At 32.5% G+C, this 24,306-nt stretch overlaps 3 protein-coding genes across 3 annotated transcripts in view; 2 read left to right on the top strand and 1 right to left on the bottom strand.

Annotated features, from left to right (window-relative positions):
• The window catches only part of LOC100176409, a gene marked incomplete in the record, with an annotated part of 8,789 nt that extends 3,716 nt beyond the window's left edge, over positions 1–5,073 (top strand). Inside the window, 10 exon segments of the mRNA XM_004227155.4 lie at positions 1,118–1,302; positions 1,570–1,672; positions 1,844–1,935; positions 2,216–2,357; positions 2,692–2,813; positions 2,884–2,968; positions 3,244–3,327; positions 3,422–3,563; positions 3,629–4,044; positions 4,098–5,073. Coding sequence (XP_004227203.2) covers positions 1,118–1,302; positions 1,570–1,672; positions 1,844–1,935; positions 2,216–2,357; positions 2,692–2,813; positions 2,884–2,968; positions 3,244–3,327; positions 3,422–3,563; positions 3,629–4,044; positions 4,098–4,565 — 1,839 coding nt within the window.
• Positions 5,074–6,652: 1,579 nt separating this feature from the next.
• Positions 6,653–7,986, bottom strand: LOC100175608 (low-density lipoprotein receptor-related protein 2-like). Its single transcript, XM_002125316.5, has 4 exons — positions 7,807–7,986; positions 7,587–7,718; positions 7,367–7,476; positions 6,653–7,299 (listed from the first exon to the last, which is right to left on the bottom strand). The coding sequence occupies exons 1-4, from the start codon at positions 7,853–7,855 to the stop codon at positions 6,754–6,756; spliced, it is 837 nt and encodes a 278-aa protein (XP_002125352.1). The 5' UTR covers positions 7,856–7,986; the 3' UTR covers positions 6,653–6,753.
• A 3,251-nt stretch (positions 7,987–11,237) lies between these two features.
• On the top strand, positions 11,238–22,299 carry LOC100184241 (myosin-J heavy chain-like). Its single transcript, XM_002120727.4, has 20 exons — positions 11,238–11,407; positions 11,521–12,283; positions 12,350–12,424; positions 13,904–14,080; positions 14,179–14,364; positions 14,437–14,624; positions 14,847–15,069; positions 15,756–15,890; positions 16,495–16,607; positions 17,043–17,145; positions 17,225–17,419; positions 17,523–17,801; positions 18,233–18,379; positions 18,734–18,875; positions 19,088–19,255; positions 19,596–20,368; positions 20,579–20,740; positions 20,945–21,104; positions 21,205–21,286; positions 21,532–22,299. Exons 1-20 carry the CDS (start codon positions 11,301–11,303, stop codon positions 21,641–21,643), a joined length of 4,290 nt encoding a protein of 1,429 aa, XP_002120763.1. The 5' UTR covers positions 11,238–11,300; the 3' UTR covers positions 21,644–22,299.
• The last annotated feature ends 2,007 nt before the right edge of the window (positions 22,300–24,306 follow it).

Raw genomic sequence — 24,306 nt, 5'->3', positions numbered from 1 at the left:
CAAGCTGCAGCACGAAAATAGGACAACAGGATGGGAAGACGGAAATGAAAATGATTAACGAACGAATTGAATAGGACAGAAACGCTAGAACCATATATAACAATATGATATATATATGTATATTTAACTTCCAACATTCTGGAGCCATGGTTGAGTGGTTTAGGCGCCTGCATCGTAACCTAAGTGTCCCTGGTTCGATGCTCGACAGTGGTACTAATGCTGATCAGTGTATGTGTCTTTGGGCAAGACACTAAAAGGGGCATACCAGCGAAAAATCAAAATTTGTGTATTGATAGATATGCTCAAATGTGATCTAAAGCTACCATCAAAGTTTTAAAATACAAAACAGCTTTTACTAAAAATGAGTTTCAAAATTGCAAATTCGACCGCTAAAGTAAAAAAAAAATTGCTGTGGCCTAATGCATGGAATTTCCCATTAGAAAACGTTGATCGTTTCTGGTTTCTAAAAGACTAAAGAAAATTCAAATTTTATTTCTGATGATATAATGAATGCTTCCTCTTCAAAACTATATCAAAAAATTATTATACCAAATCAGAAATAAAATTTAATTTTTTAGGTATTTTGGAAAACTAAAAACAATCAAAGTTAAGTTAAATTTTTCTTATGGGAAATCCTATGTATTGTCAAAACAGCCAAATTTTTTTACTCCAGCAGGTTTTTTTTCACTCGTTTTCTTCAGCAACTTGAATGGGATTTCTGGGTGTTTAGGTAATGGGCCAAATCAGGCTTAAATTCCCAAGTCCTTAACAAGGACCTCACCCACAAAGAATAAAAAATAATAAACTGCGAGTCTTTACAATAAGTTTATCACGAAAGGCTTTCTCACAAAATAACAAGTTTTTTTGTCATGTTTTTGTATAATTTTTGTTTTTGTTTGTACTTTGTGCTTTACCTGAAAAAACTACCGCCTAGAATGAAAGTTAGAATTAAAAATTAACCAAATAAATATATTTCTTCCCCACAAAAGCTGTTTGTGATAAAAGGATTTTTTAGCGTGCTAGTGGGATTGTCCCTTTCTATCCCAATAACCTAATTGTATTTTATTCCGTTAACCGACAACTTCACTTAACTTTAGTCTATATATATGTATTTCAGAAATTTGATCATCATTGTCCTTGGGTAAATAATTGTGTTGGTCGAAGGAATTATCGTTATTTTTTCATCTTCCTGAATACTCTTTCATTACATATGATCAACACGTTTGCAATAAGTCTCTGGTTTGTTATTCGGAACATGTATGGTGCACAAGCTCCAACATATGACCCTCCTATTGCATTATCGTAAGTTATTATATTTCTTTATCTTGTGTTCAATTTAATGTTAAATATGCATAATGTTTAGGTAGCCAACCTAAGGTAATAACCAAGCAAGCATACTATGTCTTATTTATGAGTGACTATTATATTTTAATCCTTATACAGTAATTATCCCAAAATCTAAACTAATGTAATGAGTGCTATGGCAACAAATCCTTTACAGAATTATTACCCGGTTTACAAAAAGGAAATTATTTAAATTTTAACTTGGTTTTTACTTTTTGTTTTCAGAATTTTTATTATGGTTATAGTTGCACTTCTTTTCATACCAGTGTTTGGTTTGACTGTCTTTCACATCACTCTTGTTGTACGTGGACGAACAACCAACGAGCAAGTGAGTTATATTTATTATAACCTTGAATTTTAAGAATATTTCTGGTAAAACTTGATTTGCAGCCAATTAAACATTTATTGCTTTTGACTGGAAAGCCTAATGGTAGTCAAATAAAGTAAAAGGAGCATTAAAAATATCAAATAAACTGAAATGCATTTGTACAATTTATAGGTGACGGGCAAGTTTCAGAATGGACTTAACCCATTTGATGAAGGCTGCATCAATAACTGCTCATCTGCTTTTTGTGTTTCTGAATCACCGAAGTAAGTCTATTTAACATAATTCTGGTAATGTATATGGATATATTATTACTATGTACAGTAATTAATAATGTACCAAGTTCAGTTGTTCCAAATCTAATATTCATTCTACAACTTCCTTCTTAGGTGATGTAAAGTAAATTCAAATACATTGATTTTTTACTGAGCTGCTTTTTATCAACGGACAATATTCTTTGTTTAAATACCTAATTTGCTGGCAATATGTGTTATTAAAATATGCTAAATGCCGATGAATTTGTAATGTAATGAACAAATTATGCAGATATCTTGATTATCAAGTAACAGACCTTTCACATTACACCATGGAAAAAACCTCAGTCAAGAAAAGAGCTACATCAGCCAGCATGGTCGTTGTTAGAGTGCAGGAGAATGGACATACACAACCTGTGACGCATTTATTACATGTAAGTTAAGCTGTTGGTTTGAACGAATTAACTACAAGGAACAAAGTACAGATATCAGGTGTATAAAGCCACCATGCAAAGTATGCAACAGGAATCCATCTAACGGAGTCAGTTGTAAGAATACTTTGTAACCAATAACCATGTGATACTGGAGCTAGGTTCAATGCTTGGTGGTGCTATTGTGGAAATACTGGAAATACATGTCCCTAGGCAGAATAGTTAACTAAGTTGCATTCCTTCTGTATAAAAAACTGCCCAGTTGCTCCACCACATGATAAATATGATTTTATTAATATTGTTTTAATAACAGTTTCTATGTTTTAACTTTGTTCAGCATGATTCGTTTGATGAAATGGAGTTGGGAATCGCTCTTTCGGAAGACACAGAAGCTCCTCCACCTAAGAATATTCCCTTTCCATCTGCTTATTATAATACAACTGACCAACTTAATTCAAGGTGACTATTAAAGATAATAGATTTGTTTTTTTTTGTACAAATTGTTTATTGAAGTTTTATGATGAATTAGATCAACAGTAGAAGAATCATCCGTACAAAGCAACATGATGATGGATTCATCACATAATCATCACCGAAGCAACTCGGACAGAAAGGTTTAAAATCAATACGATATGTCAACAGTTGGCCACAGTTTTAACACATTATTAAGATATTATAAGATAACACAAATATTTGGCAACAGCAATCATATTGTTAAAAAGGGGCATTTTTTACCTTTACATACAAATTTAATTATGTTTGCAGCTTCACTTTTTGTGAAACAAAAACTTAAATAAATCTTGTTTAAATTTATAAAGTTTTAATGGTTAGCATTTGTGGTGTGTATGATTGATCTTTTTAAACTTAACAATGTTTTCACCATTTTAAGGAATTTGATCCAGAAAGGTTCCGAGCTCGAGTAACAGCCGTTGATCCGTCTGTTCATCATCAAAATACATTAAATGATAATGAGGTGAACTAGTTACTTATTTTTATTCATTTTTATTATATTCCCCATAACTTATATATTTTTAAACATACATACACAAAACAGCTACTTTATGCAGGTTACTACAAGCTATGATCTAAAAGATGGAATGCAAAATAAAGATAATTGGAGTTTGAATGATCAAACTGATTTATCTGAGAGACCAAGTCCAACACTTTCTCAGTCAGTTTTCAAAAAGTTTTTTAAACAAGATTCAAAAGGTAAGGTTTGAATATTTTTGTGATGTAAAAAATAGGATTTTATAGAAATACTTCTTTTTCACAAGTGAATGGTTCCATGAGTTCATTGAACAACAGACTTGACCTTTCATCATCGGATGATGAGTCAAAACACTTGACTGACGAAAATGTAAGAGGAAGTACAAGTTCAAAGGTACCAATGCAGGTTGAAGAACATAAAACATTGATTTCGGATCCTACCCTTGGGTCAAATAATAATAGCAACAGAGAACCATACATGGAACAAGCGAGAAAGGGAAGATCTCCGAGAAATAAGAGCAAGTCACATGGAGAGTATGACAACATAACAGCTACATGGCTACCTATCCATCATACAACAACACAAGAACAAATAAATGTATGTAACAACAGTGAAGAACATATCAAACAAGATAATCTCGTCCCTCTGCAAAACAACAGTGCTGTTATTATTAATAAACGCATGGAAAAAGCAAAAGAACAGGTAACTATATCTTGATTTAATCCCAATAAATGTCATTGTTTACTTTTAAACAGGTTGATCGTGATTTAAATGCCGCCTTATTTGAAGTAAGCCAAGCTGAACGGGAACTAGAGCATGATCAAGCATGTTTTACTAAGTTATCTGATAGTGGCTTTGATTTAACTGTACGTACGGCTGATGAAATGTTAAACAGTCAAACTTATCAATCAAGAAGAAAAAGTCACGAACCAGAAAAAATCCCAAATAGACAAAGAACATTTCAAAAAGAAGATAATAAGCAAAGTAGAAATGATATTCCCGCAAGAAATCGATCACGTTCGTCATCTACATCAAGGCAGCAAAGGTTGTTGATTGGAATGCCCAAGTACGAGAAACTTCCTACTGCTGGTCATGTGTCCAACATAATTGGAATATTTGAACACGGGTATGAACCAGCAGTACAGAAATTAACAAACCCTGTCAACAGGGAGTCGCACATTCTTACTAATACTACTGACACTGAGAGGCTCCTCGCTAAATGATGATCAATAATTGCATACACACCATGAATAATTCAATCCATGAAATTAAAATATAACTGAAACTCACTTTCTTCAGAGCGGCTTTAAACTTCAATGTTTTGCACAAAATCCAGATTATAAATAAAGCTCTCCATATGTAAATAATAACTGACATAACTTTGTATCTTAAATATTTCAGTGTTGATGTCATTTCTTTCTGTGCACTCAATAGTCAGTGATCAAATTTGTATTATAAGTTAAAAAACGAAAAGTCTAAATTTAATAAATGCAGCTGCTAATGCCTGCTCGCTTCAATTTACAGATAATGTGTAAACAAGTGTTGCTTGTATTGTATAAACATTTTATTGGTGTCTATTTGCCATGCTTGCCACCATTGAAATGAAAACCACAATGTTTATTTATGTGATTACCTTATGGGCCTTATAAGTTAACCACAGTCGTTATAAAACCTAATGAGTAATGATATCTAATTTTGACGTAATACATTAATAAAAGTCGAATGTTTAATTATTTTTGTAGGTTAATTTTAAAATCACACCAACTTTTTAATATAAGATTGACCTCTGGCTACGTTAAGAATACAATGTAGGAAATATTTTTTCGTTATGAAAGTATAAACACTTTGGTAAAAGAGAATTAGAAATTCGTGAATGTATTCGACTTCTTGGTACCATGCATTTGATCATTGCAAACAGCAGGGCCCCAGCACGAGGGGGACATTGAACCACACTTTCGCGTAAGTGCAGAGTGGTGACAAAAACGTTAAACGAGATTCCACTATAAGTGTCCGTATATAAACGCATGTATACGAACTGTGCTACAAATCTATTTAGACTTATATTACCAAAAAAATAGAATAAAAATGAAATTTTTTTAACAAATTGGGCATTGCTACCTTATATTTCGACCAAGCCACTCATATTTCCTCTCCAAGTGCATGTGACTGAATTCCGATTATATTTTTCATATATATATATTAGCTTATTAACTTACAAACAATTATTTCAAAGTTTGACAACAAACTCCTCCCAAGAAAACAAACAAACAAATTAACGCTTTCTGCTAGTTTTTTTTTGCGACGTACATATACATCTATAATTTTAAAACAATATTTTTAGTCTTATTATATATATAGTAGGGTGGGGGGGGGGAAGACCTTTGGCACACAGTATTTAAATATCCTGATCTCGTTTTAAAAAGTTAACAACGGTCTACAGGAGTCGTAGGTTAGGGTTTCATAATTCTTTGAATTTTCTTTGTTTCCCACCAAATGCTACAAAAAAGAAAAAAATCTGTCCTATCTTCCCCCACCCTACTATACCCCAAATTTAAGCCTATTGACTTCCCTACTTATATGTCTCATGTACATATATCTCAGGCATACTCATAAAACTTAAACGAATTTTAGTTCATTTTATTAAACTCACGATGATGGATTATGTTATATTCGTGCAAAACCGAATTTTAATACTTAACAGTTATCTTCTTTTATAATGTAATAGTAGATAAGATGGGACATCTTTGGCACATGATATCCAAATATACTGATCGTGTTTTAAGCAATTACCCATGGCCAATAGGAATTGTGAAGATATTTGATAAAACTTTATTTAATAGCAAATGGAGCAAGAAAATCGAATGAAAAGTTGTCCCATCTCCCCCCACCCTACTATAACATTCGGTTTTGTGTATCATCAAGTGGGTACCATCAAGCAGAATAATAGTATATAAACTTATTATAGTAGTATGCAGACGTGTTCTAGAATACCACTCTCTGATATATATCTATTAAATGAGAGGCCCTAAAATTCAGGCGAATCGTCTTTACAATTTCTTTCTCAGTCGTAGTTTTTTTGCCATACAGAATTGTTACAGTTGTGTGGGGAAAGATGGGACACCTTTTAACTCGATTTTTCCGACCCATTTAGTAGTAAACAAAAAACATTCAAATAATTACGAAACTATATTCTCACGACTCCGATAGACCGTTTTAATTGTTTAAAACACCGTCAGGATAGTTTGATATTATGTGCTAAAGGTGTCCCATCTTCCCCCACCATACTATATAACTTTTTCATCAAACTTCCGGTACGAAAAAAAATAAATTTATTGTTTTGTGCGCACAAGATCGAAGATGAAAAGGTCGGTTACAATATAAACCAAAACCAATTAATGTTATGCTTGACCACTAGTTTTCAACAAATGTTGGAACAAGGTTTAATACGACACGGAACTTCCTGCATTTTGGTTTGTTGGGCTTGGCATTACATTTGGCGACAAACTTATTTGGAAGTTGTTTCGCAATGTGAACGAGGAATGATTGACACTTGCCTAAACCTGGATTCTTCTTGCACTTTGGTGGTACGAAGTCGTAAGGTGATGCAAGCTGCTTTATTTCAAGTACCGGCCGCCATTTTTTGCACTTTTTCGACTTTGGTTTCTTGACGCACTTTCGTATGAATCTTTTTGTGAGTTTTGTTGCAAGAATTTCCCAAAATAAACGACACTTCGATTTGCTCGGATTTTTCTTGCACTTTCGCGGAATGTTAATGCTCGCCATGGTGGTTGGGGGTTGAACCGTTGTTGTAGTTGTAGCGTGGGCTGTGGTGGTTGTCACTTTAAAACAATCTTTCTCGTCGGAACTGTCACTACAGTCGCTATACCGATCACACACATCTCGATGGCTTATACAACGCCCAGAGTCGACACATGTAAACCCATCACATGCGGTTTCCTTTAATAAAAAATATAATGAAGTCATCGGTTAATTTTTGACCAAACAAACGTGATAGTCGCCTTACAGGGCATTCAGATTCATCAGACCAATCACTGCAGTCAGGAAAACCATCGCATAGTTGGTAACTAAACGCACACTTCTTGTCAGAATGGCAAGTGAATTCACACGTGTTTCCTGCGATAAAGTGTAAAATATTCAAAACACGATGGAAATAAGGGGTTTAGGTGCTAACGGTAGCCCATCTACTTCATATCACTGTGCAATATGATTGTTATAATACTAACCACAGTTGAACTCGTCTTCATCTGATAAATCCGGACAGTCATTTCTTCCATCACACAAGAAATCTATATTGATAGAGTTCACTCCATCCGAACATGGCCAAGTGTTAGGTTCCGTGCCTTCGGACGGTTGACCTAAAACAGATTGCGTTCAGCAAGAAACCCCAAATCCAAAACATTTATTCGTCTATACATCGAACGTTTGTAAATTAAAACAACTTACCAGCAACAAATGATAATATTAATCCCAACACAAGCAATTCCATATTCATTCTGTGACGACCAAAATAAATGTGGCGACCAAAATAAATTAAACGTGGCAACCTAAATACAACTTAAATCTTAAATTCAACCCAAGCACAGCTATCCAACTGAAATACAAGTAAGTAACTTGAAAGCTTTTAAGGCAAACCAACAAAACTGCGGTAATTACCAGCGGCGCAAAAAGCGCCGAATTCCAAAATCCTAAGCAGCCGTTTGTGTGGTAGAGATCTTATACAATGGTTTATAGTTGAATTTAATTGTGGTTTATTTAGCTCGGTGAGGAAAAACTCCGATTAGATCTTTAATCTCTTGTTTACCCAAAGTTTACATGGCACAGAAAGTAGCACAGGCTGTTAAACTCGGTGGGTAAACTACAAGTGGCAAAATACCATTACTATACATATTTTTCTTTTTTGTCCCGTCTTTCCCCACTTCATAGTTGTGTAGGTTTTTATTGCCAAACATTGAAGGGTTTGTTTTTTATCCAAAAATTTATACCTCAGGGGTTCATTAAATATGATAAAGTAATATAATAACACGATAATATATAATAGGGAAAGATAAGACATATTTTATTTTATTTTATTTTCTCGTCTCATTTAATAGTCAATAGGGTGGGTAAGATGGGAAATCTTTAACACATAGTATTCAAATATTCTGATTGTGTTTTAATCAAATAACGGTCTGTGGACACATGCGGTCGCGGTTTAATGATATAGTAGATTGGGGAAAGATGGGATGACGATTACATTGCCTTATATTTCCAAAATTGAAATACATGACGATTTTTGAGTAATACCACGAATTAGAACTATTATACCTTAAATAATTCAAAAAGCAACCCTTTTTTTTAAAAGGCAAACCTTTCCAAGTTTGGATTAAAAACATACAAAACTAAAACGTGGGGGAATTTTTTGGAACTTATAAAACTAGTTTAAACGTTCACACTCGCAAACTACAAAAAATTATTAGCTTTACTATGATTTACCGAACATTCAAAATTTACACTTTACTATTTGGCATTTTTTTACCTGTTCAAAAATACTGTTTTTATTTAACATACTTTTTAAATATTTAATAACTGTAATCGGCTTTGGTGCGCGATTTATTAAGTCGTGATAATACTCTCGAGTAATTCCGTAACATTTTTTGATTATCATTAAATAGGGGTCTGTGAAAAGAAAATTAAAAAATGTTGTGTCTGACAAAGTGTCTTATCTTCCCCCACCTACTATGTTTTTTGTTTACTACCAAATGGGACAAGAAAATTACCAAGCCACCACGTTAAGGGCAGGGTAGACCTTCCCGTCACCGCCGTTAATCGTTATAGGGGCACTGACATTATTTACATTATTGATATACAGACCGTTCTTGGCTTAAATACAATTACAATTTTTGAAATACAACTTTTTATATTTATATTTAAGACTTGAGTTTAATTATGACAAATTTTTATATTAAACACGCACTCCCGCCTATTTTTAAGCACGTAAGTGGTCATACAGATCATTTTTTGTCGATCAGTTGTTCTTATTTGGACAATCCACTGGGTTGGAGCAATTGTTGTTACGTGTTTTGCACAAGGACACATACGCCCATAATGGTAGCAACGACGAGTTTCTAGCGCTAGCGCCAGAAACAACATATAATTAATTCTAACTTCTAACATTACCGAATTACTGCCTGTTTATAGTTTGTCGAAATTCACAAAAACGAACGTATTTAAACGACAACAAGGTTAGCTAGTGTACATTTATAATTCAACATATGCTGCAGGGTTAATAACTATTATGCTAATCAGTGTTATACGTGCTCACTTATTAGAGCTTCGCTATCTTGTTGTAAAATACAATGTTTCATTTTTGGTGTATCGAATAGTAGGTGACGTCATATTTCACAGTAAGTTACTAAGTGTTGTCTTGTAGTGATTGTATGGTGTAAGGATGAAAATGATCAGTTAAGTTTCATCCACTAATTCCCAACCCGAGATCAATTTAGAGTCTAACACAGTATGAAGTTCTTCTAATTGTGTTTATTTCTAATAAGCACAGGGGGGTTTAGCTAACAGGCTTAACAGCCAATTATACCGCCACTGTATGAAACATTGCATGGGTCGCTATAAATTATGCATTTGGTAGGTTTTAAGGTGATAGTTGTTTGGTCTGGTTTGCACAGGTTGTTTTATTTGTGAAGGGAAGCAACCAATGTATTGTTGTGTATTGTGGGAACAACAAATAATATGGATGAAAACCTATCTTTGAAACTGTGGTCCACATTAAGATGTCATGGCACAGAAAGTCATTTAATATTTCTGAAAAAGTTTGTTCAACGTCCCAATGACTACTTACTAGTGATAACTAATGCAGAAGCCATTTTTATTGAAGTTTTAACATTTGAAGAAATAAAAGTGCGATGTAGGAATCTTAACAATCGACTTGAAGCTCCAGTTAAGAGCATTATCAGCCACATTGAACAGAGCCTCAACGATGATTTAAATCAAAACTTTTCTTTCACACCTGTTACTGGGGGTATGCATTTAAATTTAAATAACCTGTTTCATGAAATGCCCTTCACTTGGGTGTTCAAATGTGTAAGAGATCAATCTGGATTAATAAGAAGCACATTAATTGAACCACTGGTAATTACAGTTGCACGGCTTGTTTTGGAAAATGAGGCACTCAAGAATCTCTTGCATGAAAAAGATGTAGAATTAGAAGAATATGCGGAAAATGAGGGAGTTCAATCAAAGTTCACTATGAAGACAGATAAATTTTGTAAGCAAAAATTTGGTTTAAAAATTTGTCAAATGAAAGATTATGTCACGGTTTTGTCTGAGAATGCTCTCACAGCTGTTGCAGGTTCAGCATTTAACAATCAGTTAATTATGTCGTCAGAGCATCGTAAATCAAATGATGTTTCAACAAGATGTGAATCACCCTCTAAAGGAAACATTGCTGTGGTAGCAGCGGTAGATAAGTCACCTGTTAAAGTGATAAACAATAAACGCCGCATAGAAAAAAGCACTGAGAAGAGTGGCCATATAAATTATGATTCCGATAATGAATTACAACCAAGTTCATCTAAAATACCAAATATATCCAAGTTGTCACAAAAGGAAGCATCAGTAAATATTTGTAACGAAAAAACACAGAGATCTTTGTTAAGCAAAAAAAAACCAAAAACTATAAATAAAACTCTTTTTTAAGTTTAATTTATGTTGGTAGTATAAAGTAATATGCCATGCACTTACATGTTTTTTAAACTAAAAATATTTTATAATTAAAACATTATGTATTGTTTATGGCTTTATGTTACTTGGTAAAAGAATGACTGTTCTGAAACAGGGCTCTATTTTTCTATATCTAATGTCTCTATAGCATTTTATTTACAATTTGTTTACAGGTAATTTCTCATTTTGAATATTTAATTATGCTGTACAGTTTGTAAACATAAATGAAAAATAATCTGACAAATAATATTCCCGAAGAAAAACTGGATAATGGAATTTCTGATTTACCCCTACATAAAGATGGTGCTCTGTTGATACCTATTTCTTCCAGGTAATGAAAATCTTTGAAATTTTCATACTTGATTGAATAATCCAGTGTGAAAATAAATAGATATATTAAATGCTTATATATTTATATACTCCTAATTTTTATTAATTGTACAGAAAATTGGTTGTAATAAGGAGTCCTTCTAGTTCAAGTGTGAGTAGCCATGAACCAACAACCCGAATTAAATCAAACAACTTACATTCAAAAAAAAAGTTAACACAACGTGATGCATTGCATTCAGCTGGAGGCACCGGAGTTTGTAGTCTTGGAAAACATCGCACTGTTGATGGAAGAGCAACCTTGCTAACACCAACCCATGCAGCAAAGTTATATGGCGTGGATAGCAACAATAAACTTAAACCAAGCAATCTTTTCAATAATGAAGTTAAGAGAAAACATACTGTTTCTTTCGATTCTGTTTCCTCATCCAATGTTGGACAAGATGATTCAATGGAAGGTTGTTTTGTTTCAGATGTTGATTCTTTCCACACAGATGCAAGTTTTAATTCTTTAATGTTACCACATTTCCCAGGGGTTGGTATCAACATGGCAACCACCTGTTCCAATTTCCCACAAACTGTAGCTGTCAACACTTCTACTGCAAACATGGGGATTGAGCATTTGGCCAACAGTAATCAAAATGTTGAACACGAAGTGTATAATTTGCAGCAAACTCAAACAGTGCAGGATAGGAAACATCAACTTGCATCTGCCTCTCTTGTGTTTAATACATTTTCAACCGATGATGAAACGGAATCAGTTATAACAAATATGACGACGGATAAAGAAGAAGATTCAGAAGAATCCTCATTATCATCTACCTCCTTTGATCAAGGACTAAGCATGCTGTCTAATGAGTATAGTGCAAATAATTCAACTGTAAGTTTAGTATGGCTTAATCATAATTACATCCGACTCATTAGTTAATAATGATTTCTATGACAGGTTGATGAAATGGTATGTAAATGTGAGCATGAGCAATGTAATACGAAGAGAAAAGAACTAGCACAAGATTTAAAAGTAAGAAATGGTTGAGTACGTGGCTGCCATAGGATTCTCATTAGTAAAAGTTGTACCATCTTATAAATTCAATTTGGCTCACTCTAAACACCAAAGGTTCGGTTTTCCGGATTCTCTTTGTTAATATGCGTATATACAATAATATACAAGCAACGAACATTGGATGCCGAATTTTAGTTTGTTCTACCGATTGGATCAGTCTGTATGATTCTTATTCCTAGGCTGCAATGTGATGATATGTTAGTACAATCGCTTTTGCGTTTTATCTGTTTTATTAATTGTGTTGGTGCAAGTAGTTGCCAGATACATTTAGATATTGCAGTGCAACAATCATAAAAAATGATTTTATATATTATATAGGCATTAAAAAAGTACTTTTAATTAATAACCTACTAAAGGGACTATTTTAAACCTGGCAATACAAATTTTAGCTTGTATGGAAACATGTTCATTAGTTTATTTCTGTGAATTGGTATTTAGCCTATACATGTGCTTTGGATTCCTCCCAGTACTTCAAGACCTTTCCGAAACATTTTATTTTTTTACTGCTGTCTCCTCATATTAGCTTCCAAATTATAGTTGTAGCCATTTTGCTTTAAAATGATGTAAGTTTCCCAACATGACATCACTTGTACTTGATGTTCAATTGATTTCTGAGACTAAATTACAAAGAAATCCCAACCGCGAAAAAATGTTGATAAAAGATTAATATTACAGCTAAATTATTTAATATAAATGTATAAAATCATTTTTGTATAAGCATTTGCACTGTTATATCTAAATGTAGGAGACGGAGATAACTAATTATTCTTCCTCCAACATAAAACGTACTGAAGAAAGTATAATAAAAAAATAAAAAAACGGTACAGCGATTGCATTACCATAACTCCGAATTCCAGTCTGAAGATATGTTGTACTATTCTAAAGATAATAGATAGCTAGCTAAGTCAGAAATGTAGAACAAGCTAAAATTCTACATCTAATGTTGCTTGTATATTATTTTATACCCGCATTTTAACTTGAACACTTTTTGGATAAAATAGATATTATAGACTCCTCCCAATCTCCAGGATTTTTGCTACGATTACTACACATGGTAATCCTATTGCAACCGTGTACGTCTAGTCCTCTACCTGTGCTTACAAGTATTTTATTATGCACAGCTCAGTGCGTTGAACAATGGTTAGCGTGCCTGTCTCTACCCCAGTAGATGTGGGTTTGAGCTGATACAGCTAACATTGTATATGTCTGTTTTTGGTTTGTCTAAATTGTCAGTCATACTTTTATATGTTTGGTATGCTGCCCAATGGGAATTTTAAATGAGTCATGTGACAAACAAAAACAATATTGGTACAAATGTGTAGATTTAATTTAAACATTACATTGGAAAATGTAAAAAAAAACAATGTCAATTATATATATAAATGTATCATGTATAATATTAAGTACTAATTGGTATGATACATGTTTTTCTTAAAGCTTGCTGAAGCTGACATAGCTATCCTTGTATCAAGCAAACAACAATTACAACTTGACATTTATGAAATATCTGAAGAAAAGAATAAATTATATGATCAGCTAAAAACATCTCAAACAGAACTTGCTGTACGTGATAAAGAATTAAAGTTTTTCAAGAAGCAAATGGAAAGTAAGATGGTAAGAACTTTTGAATATTCGGTTGGGTTTTGCTTATATTCTATATATATAATATATAATTAAATATATAAATACTTTATATTTCTGTTGTTTTTTAGGAAGTGTGGGAGACTCACAAAACATCCATGAACGAATATGTGAAGCAACTAAAACTGGAGTTGTCAGAAACATCGCAGTTGCTTGAGTTGACTCAGGTTGACAGAGATCGGAATAAAAATGAATTAAATGAAAAAAAACGAGAAGTTGAAAATGTAATGAATCGAAATAAATCGCTTCAAGAAGAGGTAATTTAAAGCTAACAAGTTGTAACAACATAAGCAAATGAAATATTTTATAATAAAGATTATTTACTTCAGTGTAGTGAAATGCATGGTAAAGTGTTACGGTTGGAATCATTTATTGAAAAAAGCTCGAATGAAAATGTTGAATCTGAAAATAACTTCTCCCAACTTCGACTTGTAAGAGAGGAATATTCAATGCAACTCCTAACTAAAGATCGTCAACTTGCAGATACAAAAAACCAACTACAAAAAGTAGAAGACCGGTAAACAAAATGTTTAGAAAATAGGCTAAAATATAAGATGTTTAAATATTATTTGTCTATTTGATCAACTGTTTTAACACCAACACCAAATACACATGGTATCATATGCTGGTGACTTATATTGTTTATCAACTGTTAAAAATGATACATATATATATATATATATGCATATATATATATATATCACCAGCATATATATATATACTTAATTTTTAACCCCAGGTTACTGTTAACAAATGAAGCTCATGATAAATTAAAAAATGAGTCTGCCAACGTAAGAAAGGCGCTTATGATGCAAACTTCATCGGTTAACCAACTTCAATCTCAACTCTCCATTAAAAGTGAAGAAAAACATTCTCTTGATGCAGTGGTAGCCAAACTACATAAGGACTTGTTTCATGTTGAAATGTGCCTTACAAAACTTAAACAGGAAATTTCTGACAAGGTCAATATTTTAAAACATTTATCATTTTGGTCATAGTAAGATCATATATATGTTAAATAGTACATCTCCCTAATAAATAGTATCAGTAGTATTTTTTTATTAAAATATTATTTAGTTGTGCCCCCCCCCCAAAAAAAATATGTTTGCAGCAAAACATGACGTGTTACCCACATACGTTTTCTGTTTATTTTACCTAAAAATTATGTGTTAGGTAATGATACACCGGCACCAATCAGGCATGATTACTTGGCACAGGTTAAATTCCTATATCATACTGTAACTTAAAATACAGGTATAAATATATTTTTTGGGAAAAATGACAAATGTTAAAAATCTCAAAGTGACAAAAACTAATATTCCACTAACACTATGCTTGGTGGGCTATTTTGTGTGGTTAGCCTTTGCTTTATAGTCAGTAACTGTCGAAATATTGTATTGTCATGTTACAGTGCCGGGTGCCAGCCAGTGCGTTTTTTTTTTGACAACTTTGAAGTCTGATTTTTCAAACGTTAAAACCTGTAAATTAAAGCCACAAAGTAGCTGTAAATTTGTTACTAGTCCTAAAACTTTGTTTTTGTATAAAAGTCTGAAAACCCCTGGTCTGGGCTCCTTAATTTAAATTACAACCAACTAACAACAGTAAATATTCACTGTTTTACCATTTACAAAATTTTAATTTTATTTAGTCTAACATTGTCGCAAGAGAAGAAGGCGTGAAACAACAGTTGGAAATGCAACGTAAAGTCTTTAAGGAAGAAAGGGTTTCATTTAAACAAGAAACTCAACTTCTTAAGCAAAGAATTATGGAGAAAAAGAATGAAGTATGTTGTACATTTGTACAATAATAAAACTTATGCTATAAGGAATTCTCGCAAATTAGGCTATTTCTTTGAATTACACGTTTTGTCATTGTTTTTAAGCTTTACTATAAACCATGGGCCCTGGTCCAGGGCGTCTGTACCTGCTAACTGCGGTTTGAATGCGACCTGTTTAACCTTTTGGGGCAAAGTAATGCAAATAATGCATTCTGATACAATTATTTTAAAAAATTTCATAAGGTTACTTATAATTGGTAAAAACTCTTCCAGTTGGTATTATCCATAATACCATCTAGTAATAAGTGACATAATGAATTTTTTTACATCATCAGTTTAAAAAATCCATTTAGTTTGGTAATAAACCAACCAGGAGTCAACTACGCCATAGATGTATAACAAATGTTACATATCTATGGCTGTTGATTATTTCATCAAAGTAGTAACAACAATTAGCAAATGTTGTAACATTAATATGTATGTTTAAAAAATCTTTAATAAAGTTGAAAACATTATTAAAGATTTTTACAAATACTAAAACACATTTAATATATTTTTGGTAACCAGCACTTGACAAGTGCAAAAATTATAATTTCATTTCATTAAACAGGTTGTTGAGTTGCAGAGAAAAGTGGTAAAAGGTGAAAGTGAACATGTTAGAACAAAAGAAGAAATGCAGAAACTTACAGAGAAAACAAAACTTCACGCTGATCATTTGGCTTGGTAATATTATTATATTTCATAAGAAAACTTAGTATACTGGTACAGTAGGGTGGGGGATCCCAGATGGAACACTTTTACCACATAATATCCAGATATCCTGATCGTGTTTTAAACAATTAACAACGGTCTATGGGAGTCGTGAGGATACTGTTTTATAATTCTTTGCATTTTCTTTGTTTACTACCAAATTGGGCGAGAAAAAAGAATGAAAAGGTGTCCCATCTTCCCCCAACCTACTATATATTATGTTTTTAAATATTTAGGTTTTCATTTGAAATATTAAATATGTTATAGATACTGGATTAGATGCACGGTACATAAGTACAAGGTTTAAATTGATTACAAATTCATTGATTTATTAAAATAAATTAACATTTTGACTTGTGAAACATCCTAAACTATTAATCTTTATCTAAACATACCTTGTTTTCGTAGCCAAGTAAAGGAAAATGCACAAACTTGTTCAGAGTATGAAATTAAGTACGAGAAATTGCAATGTTTGTATCAAGATGCTGTAACTGTAAAAGATAAATCTCAGGTAAGTAATATCAACTAATTCTTTACAGGTACAATAGGGGATAGTAAATCATATTATACAATTCTACATTTGTTTGCAGTCTGAATTGGAAAAGACAATTGCCAAGTTTGAAAGAAAAGAAGAAGAATTATTAAGACTACAAAAAGAATTAGCCATGATGTCAGAAAAACTCAAACAAAACACTTTGCTTATTGAATTGAAAAACAAAGAGTCTTTAAAATGGAAGGAACATCTTCAAATAGTTACAAATGAGAGAGATAAACAAGTTGTGGAAGTAAGTTATGTTTTCTAGGTTTTATTTGCTCTATTTATTTTTTTTAATCTTTTTGCTGTCCCTGTATATTAAAAATATAAAAATAAACCTTTTTTTACACAAGGTGACTCAATTAAGGCAGAATGTTTTGATGCAACAACAGAATGTTGGTCGTGCAGATCATTCACACGAACAAAAGGAGATGTTAGCTGAGTTACAGACTACAAAACTAAACTTAATTGCCAAAGTTGAACAAATGCAATTAGTGGAAGATAAAATGAAGACTGAGATGTTAAAACAAGAGGAAAATTTGATGAAACAAACAAGGGATGTTGCTCAGCTTGAAGAGATGAACTTAAATCTGCAAAATAAAGTGGTAGAAATAGAGGAAAGTTATAATAAAGTGAGTGTACGTGTTCTCGGTATGAAGCACTAAGACTAAAGTTTTGTAAATTTTCATCAAATGATGTTTGATCTTTAAAATAATGGCATTTTAATGTCCTGCTAATAGGTTTAGTTTAAATTTAACTTCATTTGGCCTTACTATACTTTATTGTACTTATTGTTTGGGTTAAATAGTGAAATATAAAGCATCGGGTTTTTTTGTTTTATACAAAATATGGAAAAGGTCTTACTCTTCACTATGTAGTATATTATTTTGTTTAAAAACAGCTCACGTCTTACTCTCTTATATTATTTTGTTTCATAAATGTATGAAAATAATAAAAGGCAAGAGTATAAATACAAATAGGTAAGATGTTATTATATATGCTCTTAACAAAATGATATAAACTTTGGTTTACTCATAATGAAAGAACAACTTTTGTTCCGCAGCGTCTTAAAGAACTGAGCAAACTAAATGAAAAAGCTAAATTGGAAATCTCTCATTTAACTGAGTATAACAGTGAGCTTCGTAACTCAAATGAAGAATTCAAGATACAGTTTGCTTGTGAAAAGCAAAGAGTAATGGATAAATCAAATGTACGTACTATTTGATTTTAAATATTTATTTCTAAAATAATGCAGAACTCTAACCCTCATTGTTTATAAATCGTAAACATTGATTATATGGTTTGGCTTAAATGGAAGATTTATCTTCTTGATTAAAAAAAGATGCATATGAAGATATGATCATGTACCACATGGTCCACATACAGTAATACACAAATTATCTTAACACTCTAATTTAATGTTTTTACAAATGTTTTTCAATTCTCTTCGCAAGATTTGTAATTTAATATACTCCACAACAACTTGGTAAAGAATGTTTCTTTAAAATGTTGATGAAGTAAAAAGTGCTTGGTGCTTCCTTTATTAATATTTTAACTGCTACAGGAAGTTTCAAGTTTGCTTACAAAGCTTGAGTTACTAAATGAAGAAGTACAAACAGCAAAACAAGAAATGAATTCTCTGAATATACAATTGGTAAATGCGCTGGAACAAAAGGAGGAATATAAAGAAAGGGAATCAAACATTTGTGAGTGTTGTAGTTCATATTGTCAAAACTTATCAATTTATTTCTTTTTTAAATTCAGATTAGTTAAAATAGATATCCGAAATAATTATAATAAAGTAATTTGTTTTGTCAATTAATGTTTAAAAACACTGATATAGACAAACCTACTAATCATTGCAGATATATCGTAGATATTAATAATGTAACAAACTGTTTATATTTATTTATTCCAGCTGAACATGTTAAGTTTGTTACAACGGAACGAGACAAATTAAAACAAGCAGTTTCCCAACAACAACAATATCTCGCATCGTTACAAAAACATTACCAGCAATGGGGGGAACAAGTCAAAGCTAAATTACAACATTCTCAAATTAAGGAAGAAAAATTTCCACAAACAGGTAAAGCAGTAATGTGTTAGTTTAGAATTTTATTGTTGAGGGGTAAGTTCAAATCATTTGTCTAACATGTCTTATTGCATTACTTGTGTTGTTTATAAACACCTAGTGCATTGTGGTGAATGTTCTTTCTTTTTTATACAATTTGGGTTACTTATTGCTAATAGTGATCAATGGGTTGAAGCAATTACAGTTTAGCTGATTACTCCATGACAAACATGTTTACAATTATCCAATAATGTCTATCAAACATGTAAACAACCTTGAAGTTTTCTCACTTCTCCATTCTCATGAATTATCATCATATCATTGAAGTTTTTTTTATCTGAATTGTTTTTAACAGATGTTTCAACCCAGACAAGCTGTGAGTCTACAGAACTACTACATAATCAACGCCAATCTACAAACGATTCATCAGCAACTTACACTGATGTAAAACAAACCAACTCTTGTAAAGAGACAAACGAAAACTATTTTTCCAGGCTTTCCTTTACGAAAGAAAACAATGTTTCAAACTCTTTACAATCAACTTCTCCGACTATTTGTAATTCAACATCTTCGCAATCAAACATTTGTAATATTTCTTTAAACCAACCCCAAACTGTGATAAATAACTCAAACGAGATATCATCCATTGGTGCTGACTATAATGTGAGGCATGCATCCTGCCAAACTGCCAATAGTAATTCTGTAACTTGTACTTGCCACCAAGCAGGGGATCTGAACCTAAACCGATCCATTGAAGAGAAATTACAAATCATGCAATCATCTGTTTCAACACAAACTAATGAAAGCAACCTCCCGATAATTCCTAATCCGTCAGATGTTGCATGTTTGTTTAAAACAAGCGATGCAGCAAAGTTAAAAGCATACAAACAAACTGTGAAAATACTGAGGAAAAAATTGAAAGAAGCTGAAGACAAATCAACAGCTTCTGATATGAAGATATCAGATTTATTAAAAGAAATTGGAATTTTAAAAAATGAAACAAAAGCTTTGATTCCATCTCCATTAGATGATGATGGTATGAAGGTTAAAACAAGTAGATTGTGTGAGGAATTAAGTCAATGGAAGGATGCCGCAGAACATAAGGAAAAAGAAAACATAGCTTTACAGGTTTTTTATACATGCTTCTATCAACCCATATTAATGCATTGGAATTCTGCATTATTTAAATAAAAAAATTATTCTCTTTACTGACATATTTTGTGAAGATAAATGAACATATTTTGTTTGCTTATTCAGGAGCTCGTAACATTTGTTTAAGTTTTGTTTTTTTCCATCATTTGTTGTAATGAAAATCAATTAATAATGACGTTTGTGTAGATTCAGATGACTGAGATGAAGAGATTGCATGGATTAGAATTCACCGAATTGAAGAAGAACAGAATGTTGCATTATGATAAGAAGCTTGATGAAGCTAATGGAAGACTTGAATTGCTGGTTGATGCCAACAAGAAATTAAGGATCACAATTCAAAATCTTGAGGTTTACACATCTTAAGAATGATTTACTATAAATTCTTGTGCATTAGAACGGTCTAGATGAGCCTTAAAAAATTTACTTAATAAAAGCATGCAACATATATTTTACTATATGAAACCTGTTTTTTCATTTTTTAGTTGATTTTTTTTTAAACTTAAATGTAAAATACGAAAGTTGCAATTTAGTGTACAAGTTGTTATTTAACAGATAAAGCTGAAAAAAGTTAGTTATCATCTCGATGAAACTCGCCGCGACAAACTTCGATATCAGGAAAGATCAAAGAAATTACAAAAAAATCTTCGTTCACTTTCATGGTTGTCGTCATTTAATCAAAGAAATAAACGAGATTCTTCAATAAATAGTTCTGGTAAAATATTTATAATTTATTGAATAAAACAACTTACATGCTTTAATCCCTTTCTATTAATATTGCGTTATTGTAGCTAATAATAAAGTGTGTTGTGTAGGTTCTTTGTTAGATGAAACTATGAAGAACACAACTACACCAGCTTCTGTTACTGACGTAGACGACATGTTAAAAAACCTCAGGTCAGTTCTAGCTAACATAATATATATTAACATTTAGTGTGAAAGAGCTCTTACCACAATACTTTGTTTTTGTTGTCTTAACAAGGCACCTAGCAGGCAAGAACATGTGCATTTAAATTTTCATGCACAAAGTTAACCTTAGAATGGGCTGTTTTTTTTACATGGTATCTATTTTTGCAAACTAAAAACTTGTCTGTGACTTTATTTTATTCCTGGCTAACATATTTCTCTCGTTAAAAACACAGAAAGGAAGTTTCAATGCTGGAGAAACAATTAACTGAACATAACTCAGCTGTCAGTGAGACAAACACAAGTTGGAGGGAGATTTGTGGGATAAATGTGAATCATTCTAATTGATAGACATTATACATACTCTTGTTGGAACACCGTTATTGCTACAAACATATCATACGATACCTATCTCGTGTTTATTTTTTTAAACTAAAACCAACTTTCATGAGTTTTTGCGTGCCTTGTTCTTGCATGAATGTCCATCTGCCTAAAAACTTAAATTACTTTCTCTAGTATTTATTCCTACTGCTATTGTTTGTATTTTCAGATGCACTTGCTTCTTTCATTATTAAGTACTAGAAATTCTTTGCTGCATGACGCGTTTATGAGTTACTGAAGCATGCTGCGATTTTTTTTTCACTGTTATGAAAAATTTATTCTTCATGTTTGCAGTATAATATATTTATATTAAATGCAATATATTTGTGTGGGGTGTGGTCTCGGTCGTTGCTCTACTATTCATTAAAACTATTTAAGTTCTACCACGTTCATTGTTTCCCAACGTTTGGCTGTTAATATTTGAACGATGTCGTTTACTTCTGATGTAATAATTCCAATTGTTCTTCTTTGTCCTCAACCGTTATGAATTGTGGTATCGAATGAATAACGGTTGTGCGACTCTCTCTTGTTAACGGTTCTTGAAATATTTCCTGTCATTTTTTATTTATCGAACGTGATGAGTGCCTTAACGAAAACCGTTACAAAAGGGCGACCGTTTTAAACTTTGGCGTGTTTATTTAGGCTGCTGTGGCGATAGTAGTAGCGAGAGGTAAAGGAAGTTAAGTTTTTGTATTTCTTCCGCTTAATCTCAGTGCGTTGTTCAAACCGTTAAATAAAACCGACATCCTACGTGCGCGTCCACCTTGTAAAATATTTAGGTTAACAAAAAAAGTTATTCGCGTTGTCGTATGTAAAATCAAAATTTCAATTTTGATTATTCACGCAATGAAACTCGTGTAATAGTTATCACAATTAAAGTACCATGCTGACAGCCAAGTTAATGAAGCCATAAACCCATCAACTCCTATAATTTGATTAAAATTTTAAAATGTCAAACCCCTTTATATTGAAAGTGATCCGAGGTGTGAAAGGTTGCTGATGATAAAGCTGCTTCACGTCAGAAGTGGGTTACGTCACTACAACCAAATGTTGGAGTGCCATCTAATTGTTGACTGAAACTCTCTATGAAAGCAACCGATCCACTGTGGCCAAGTGTTCGCATTTACAAACACAGTTGCGCGCTTTAAAGTGATGTAGGAGTGTCTTCGAAACAGCCTAGGTTTAGACAAGCACTAAGTATGTTGCTGTCTATGCGTGCGATTCTACGAGGGAAGTAATATTTCATTTGCGCAATATGATTCAACGATTTAAAATGTAGCCTACCTAAACAATAATTCTTTTCTCAGTTAGTAAAATATCCGACATAGTAAGAGAAGTTGTATATGTCATTAATTCTTCGCAGAACTGCTGATGTTTAATATAATACCGTGGGGTAGGATGGGACACCACCAACACATATAATACATCTTGATCGTGTTTTAAACAATTAACAACAATCTATGGAAGTCGTAAGGATACGGTTTTATAGTTCTTGGAACGCTCTTTGTTTACTATCAAACGGGACGAGAAAATAGTATTTAAAGCTATCCCATCTTATCTCACCCAACTAATATGTTTAAATCCAAAAGGAAACTTTTTACGGCTTAGGTAATGTTATTTAATCTGCATTCAATAATAGTTCGGGGCCATGTATGGTTCTTTGGGATATTTTGTAATTGTTGAGGCCGGTAATACCTTTTTCTATTCGTACGGTAACTTGGTTACGAAATATGAAATGTATAAAAGGTACGCGCAATGTGAAAGTGCGTGAAGTTAATTACTGACAATATGCTAGAGAGGTCCAATTTTAAATTCGTCTTTTGTTAACTAAGTTTTCTTTATTTTTACTTTTTATTTTTAAGGGCAGTTTTATGATAGGGGAGAAAGAAACATCAAGTTAATTTTGATAAAGCGAGCTGGAGAATATCTTGTCAGATCTTAAACGTTATTTTATTTTTACGAATCTCTCAATTCGGTAGAATTGTTTTGTCGGCTACGGGCGATCTACATTTACTTAACTATATACACAGTTTGTAGCAATTTACTTAAATATAATAGGGTGGGGGAAGATGGGACATCTTGTTTTCTCCTTCCATTTGGTAGTAAACAACGAACATTCCAAGAATTATGAAACCGTATCCTTACGACTTCCACAGACCTTTGTTATAATTCTGTAAAACACGATCAGGCTATTTGGAAATTATGTGTTAAAGGTGTCCCATCTTTCCCCACCCTACTATATATATACAGTTTGTAGCAACAATTTTATTACGAAAATGGCAACATCTGTAATTTAAACATAGTTGTTAGCATTGTAACAAATCTCGTTTTACTCATCTTTTGTTTGATGTTTTATAATGATTTTTTTTTGTACAAACGGTTCATTTTTAAACTTTTAAAATATGATTTAACAGTTACCAATGGTAACAGGTTAATGTTCATAAGCACATTATTATGCCGTTTGTGGACCTTAAACCAACATCAGCGACCAACACAATAGGTATTGTTCGATCGCGAGCTTTCACTTATATATTTTCCGTGCGCCTTTTGACTCGTTATTCAGTCAATGAGCCGTCGATGAACGTTGGCTTACAAAAACAATTTTCCACCCATATCGCTTGGCCATTCTA

Source organism: Ciona intestinalis, unplaced genomic scaffold (genome assembly GCF_000224145.3).
Source record: "Ciona intestinalis unplaced genomic scaffold, KH HT000116.2, whole genome shotgun sequence".
Lineage (NCBI taxonomy): Eukaryota > Metazoa > Chordata > Ascidiacea > Phlebobranchia > Cionidae > Ciona > Ciona intestinalis.
This window is presented reverse-complemented; position numbering and strand designations above follow the sequence as displayed.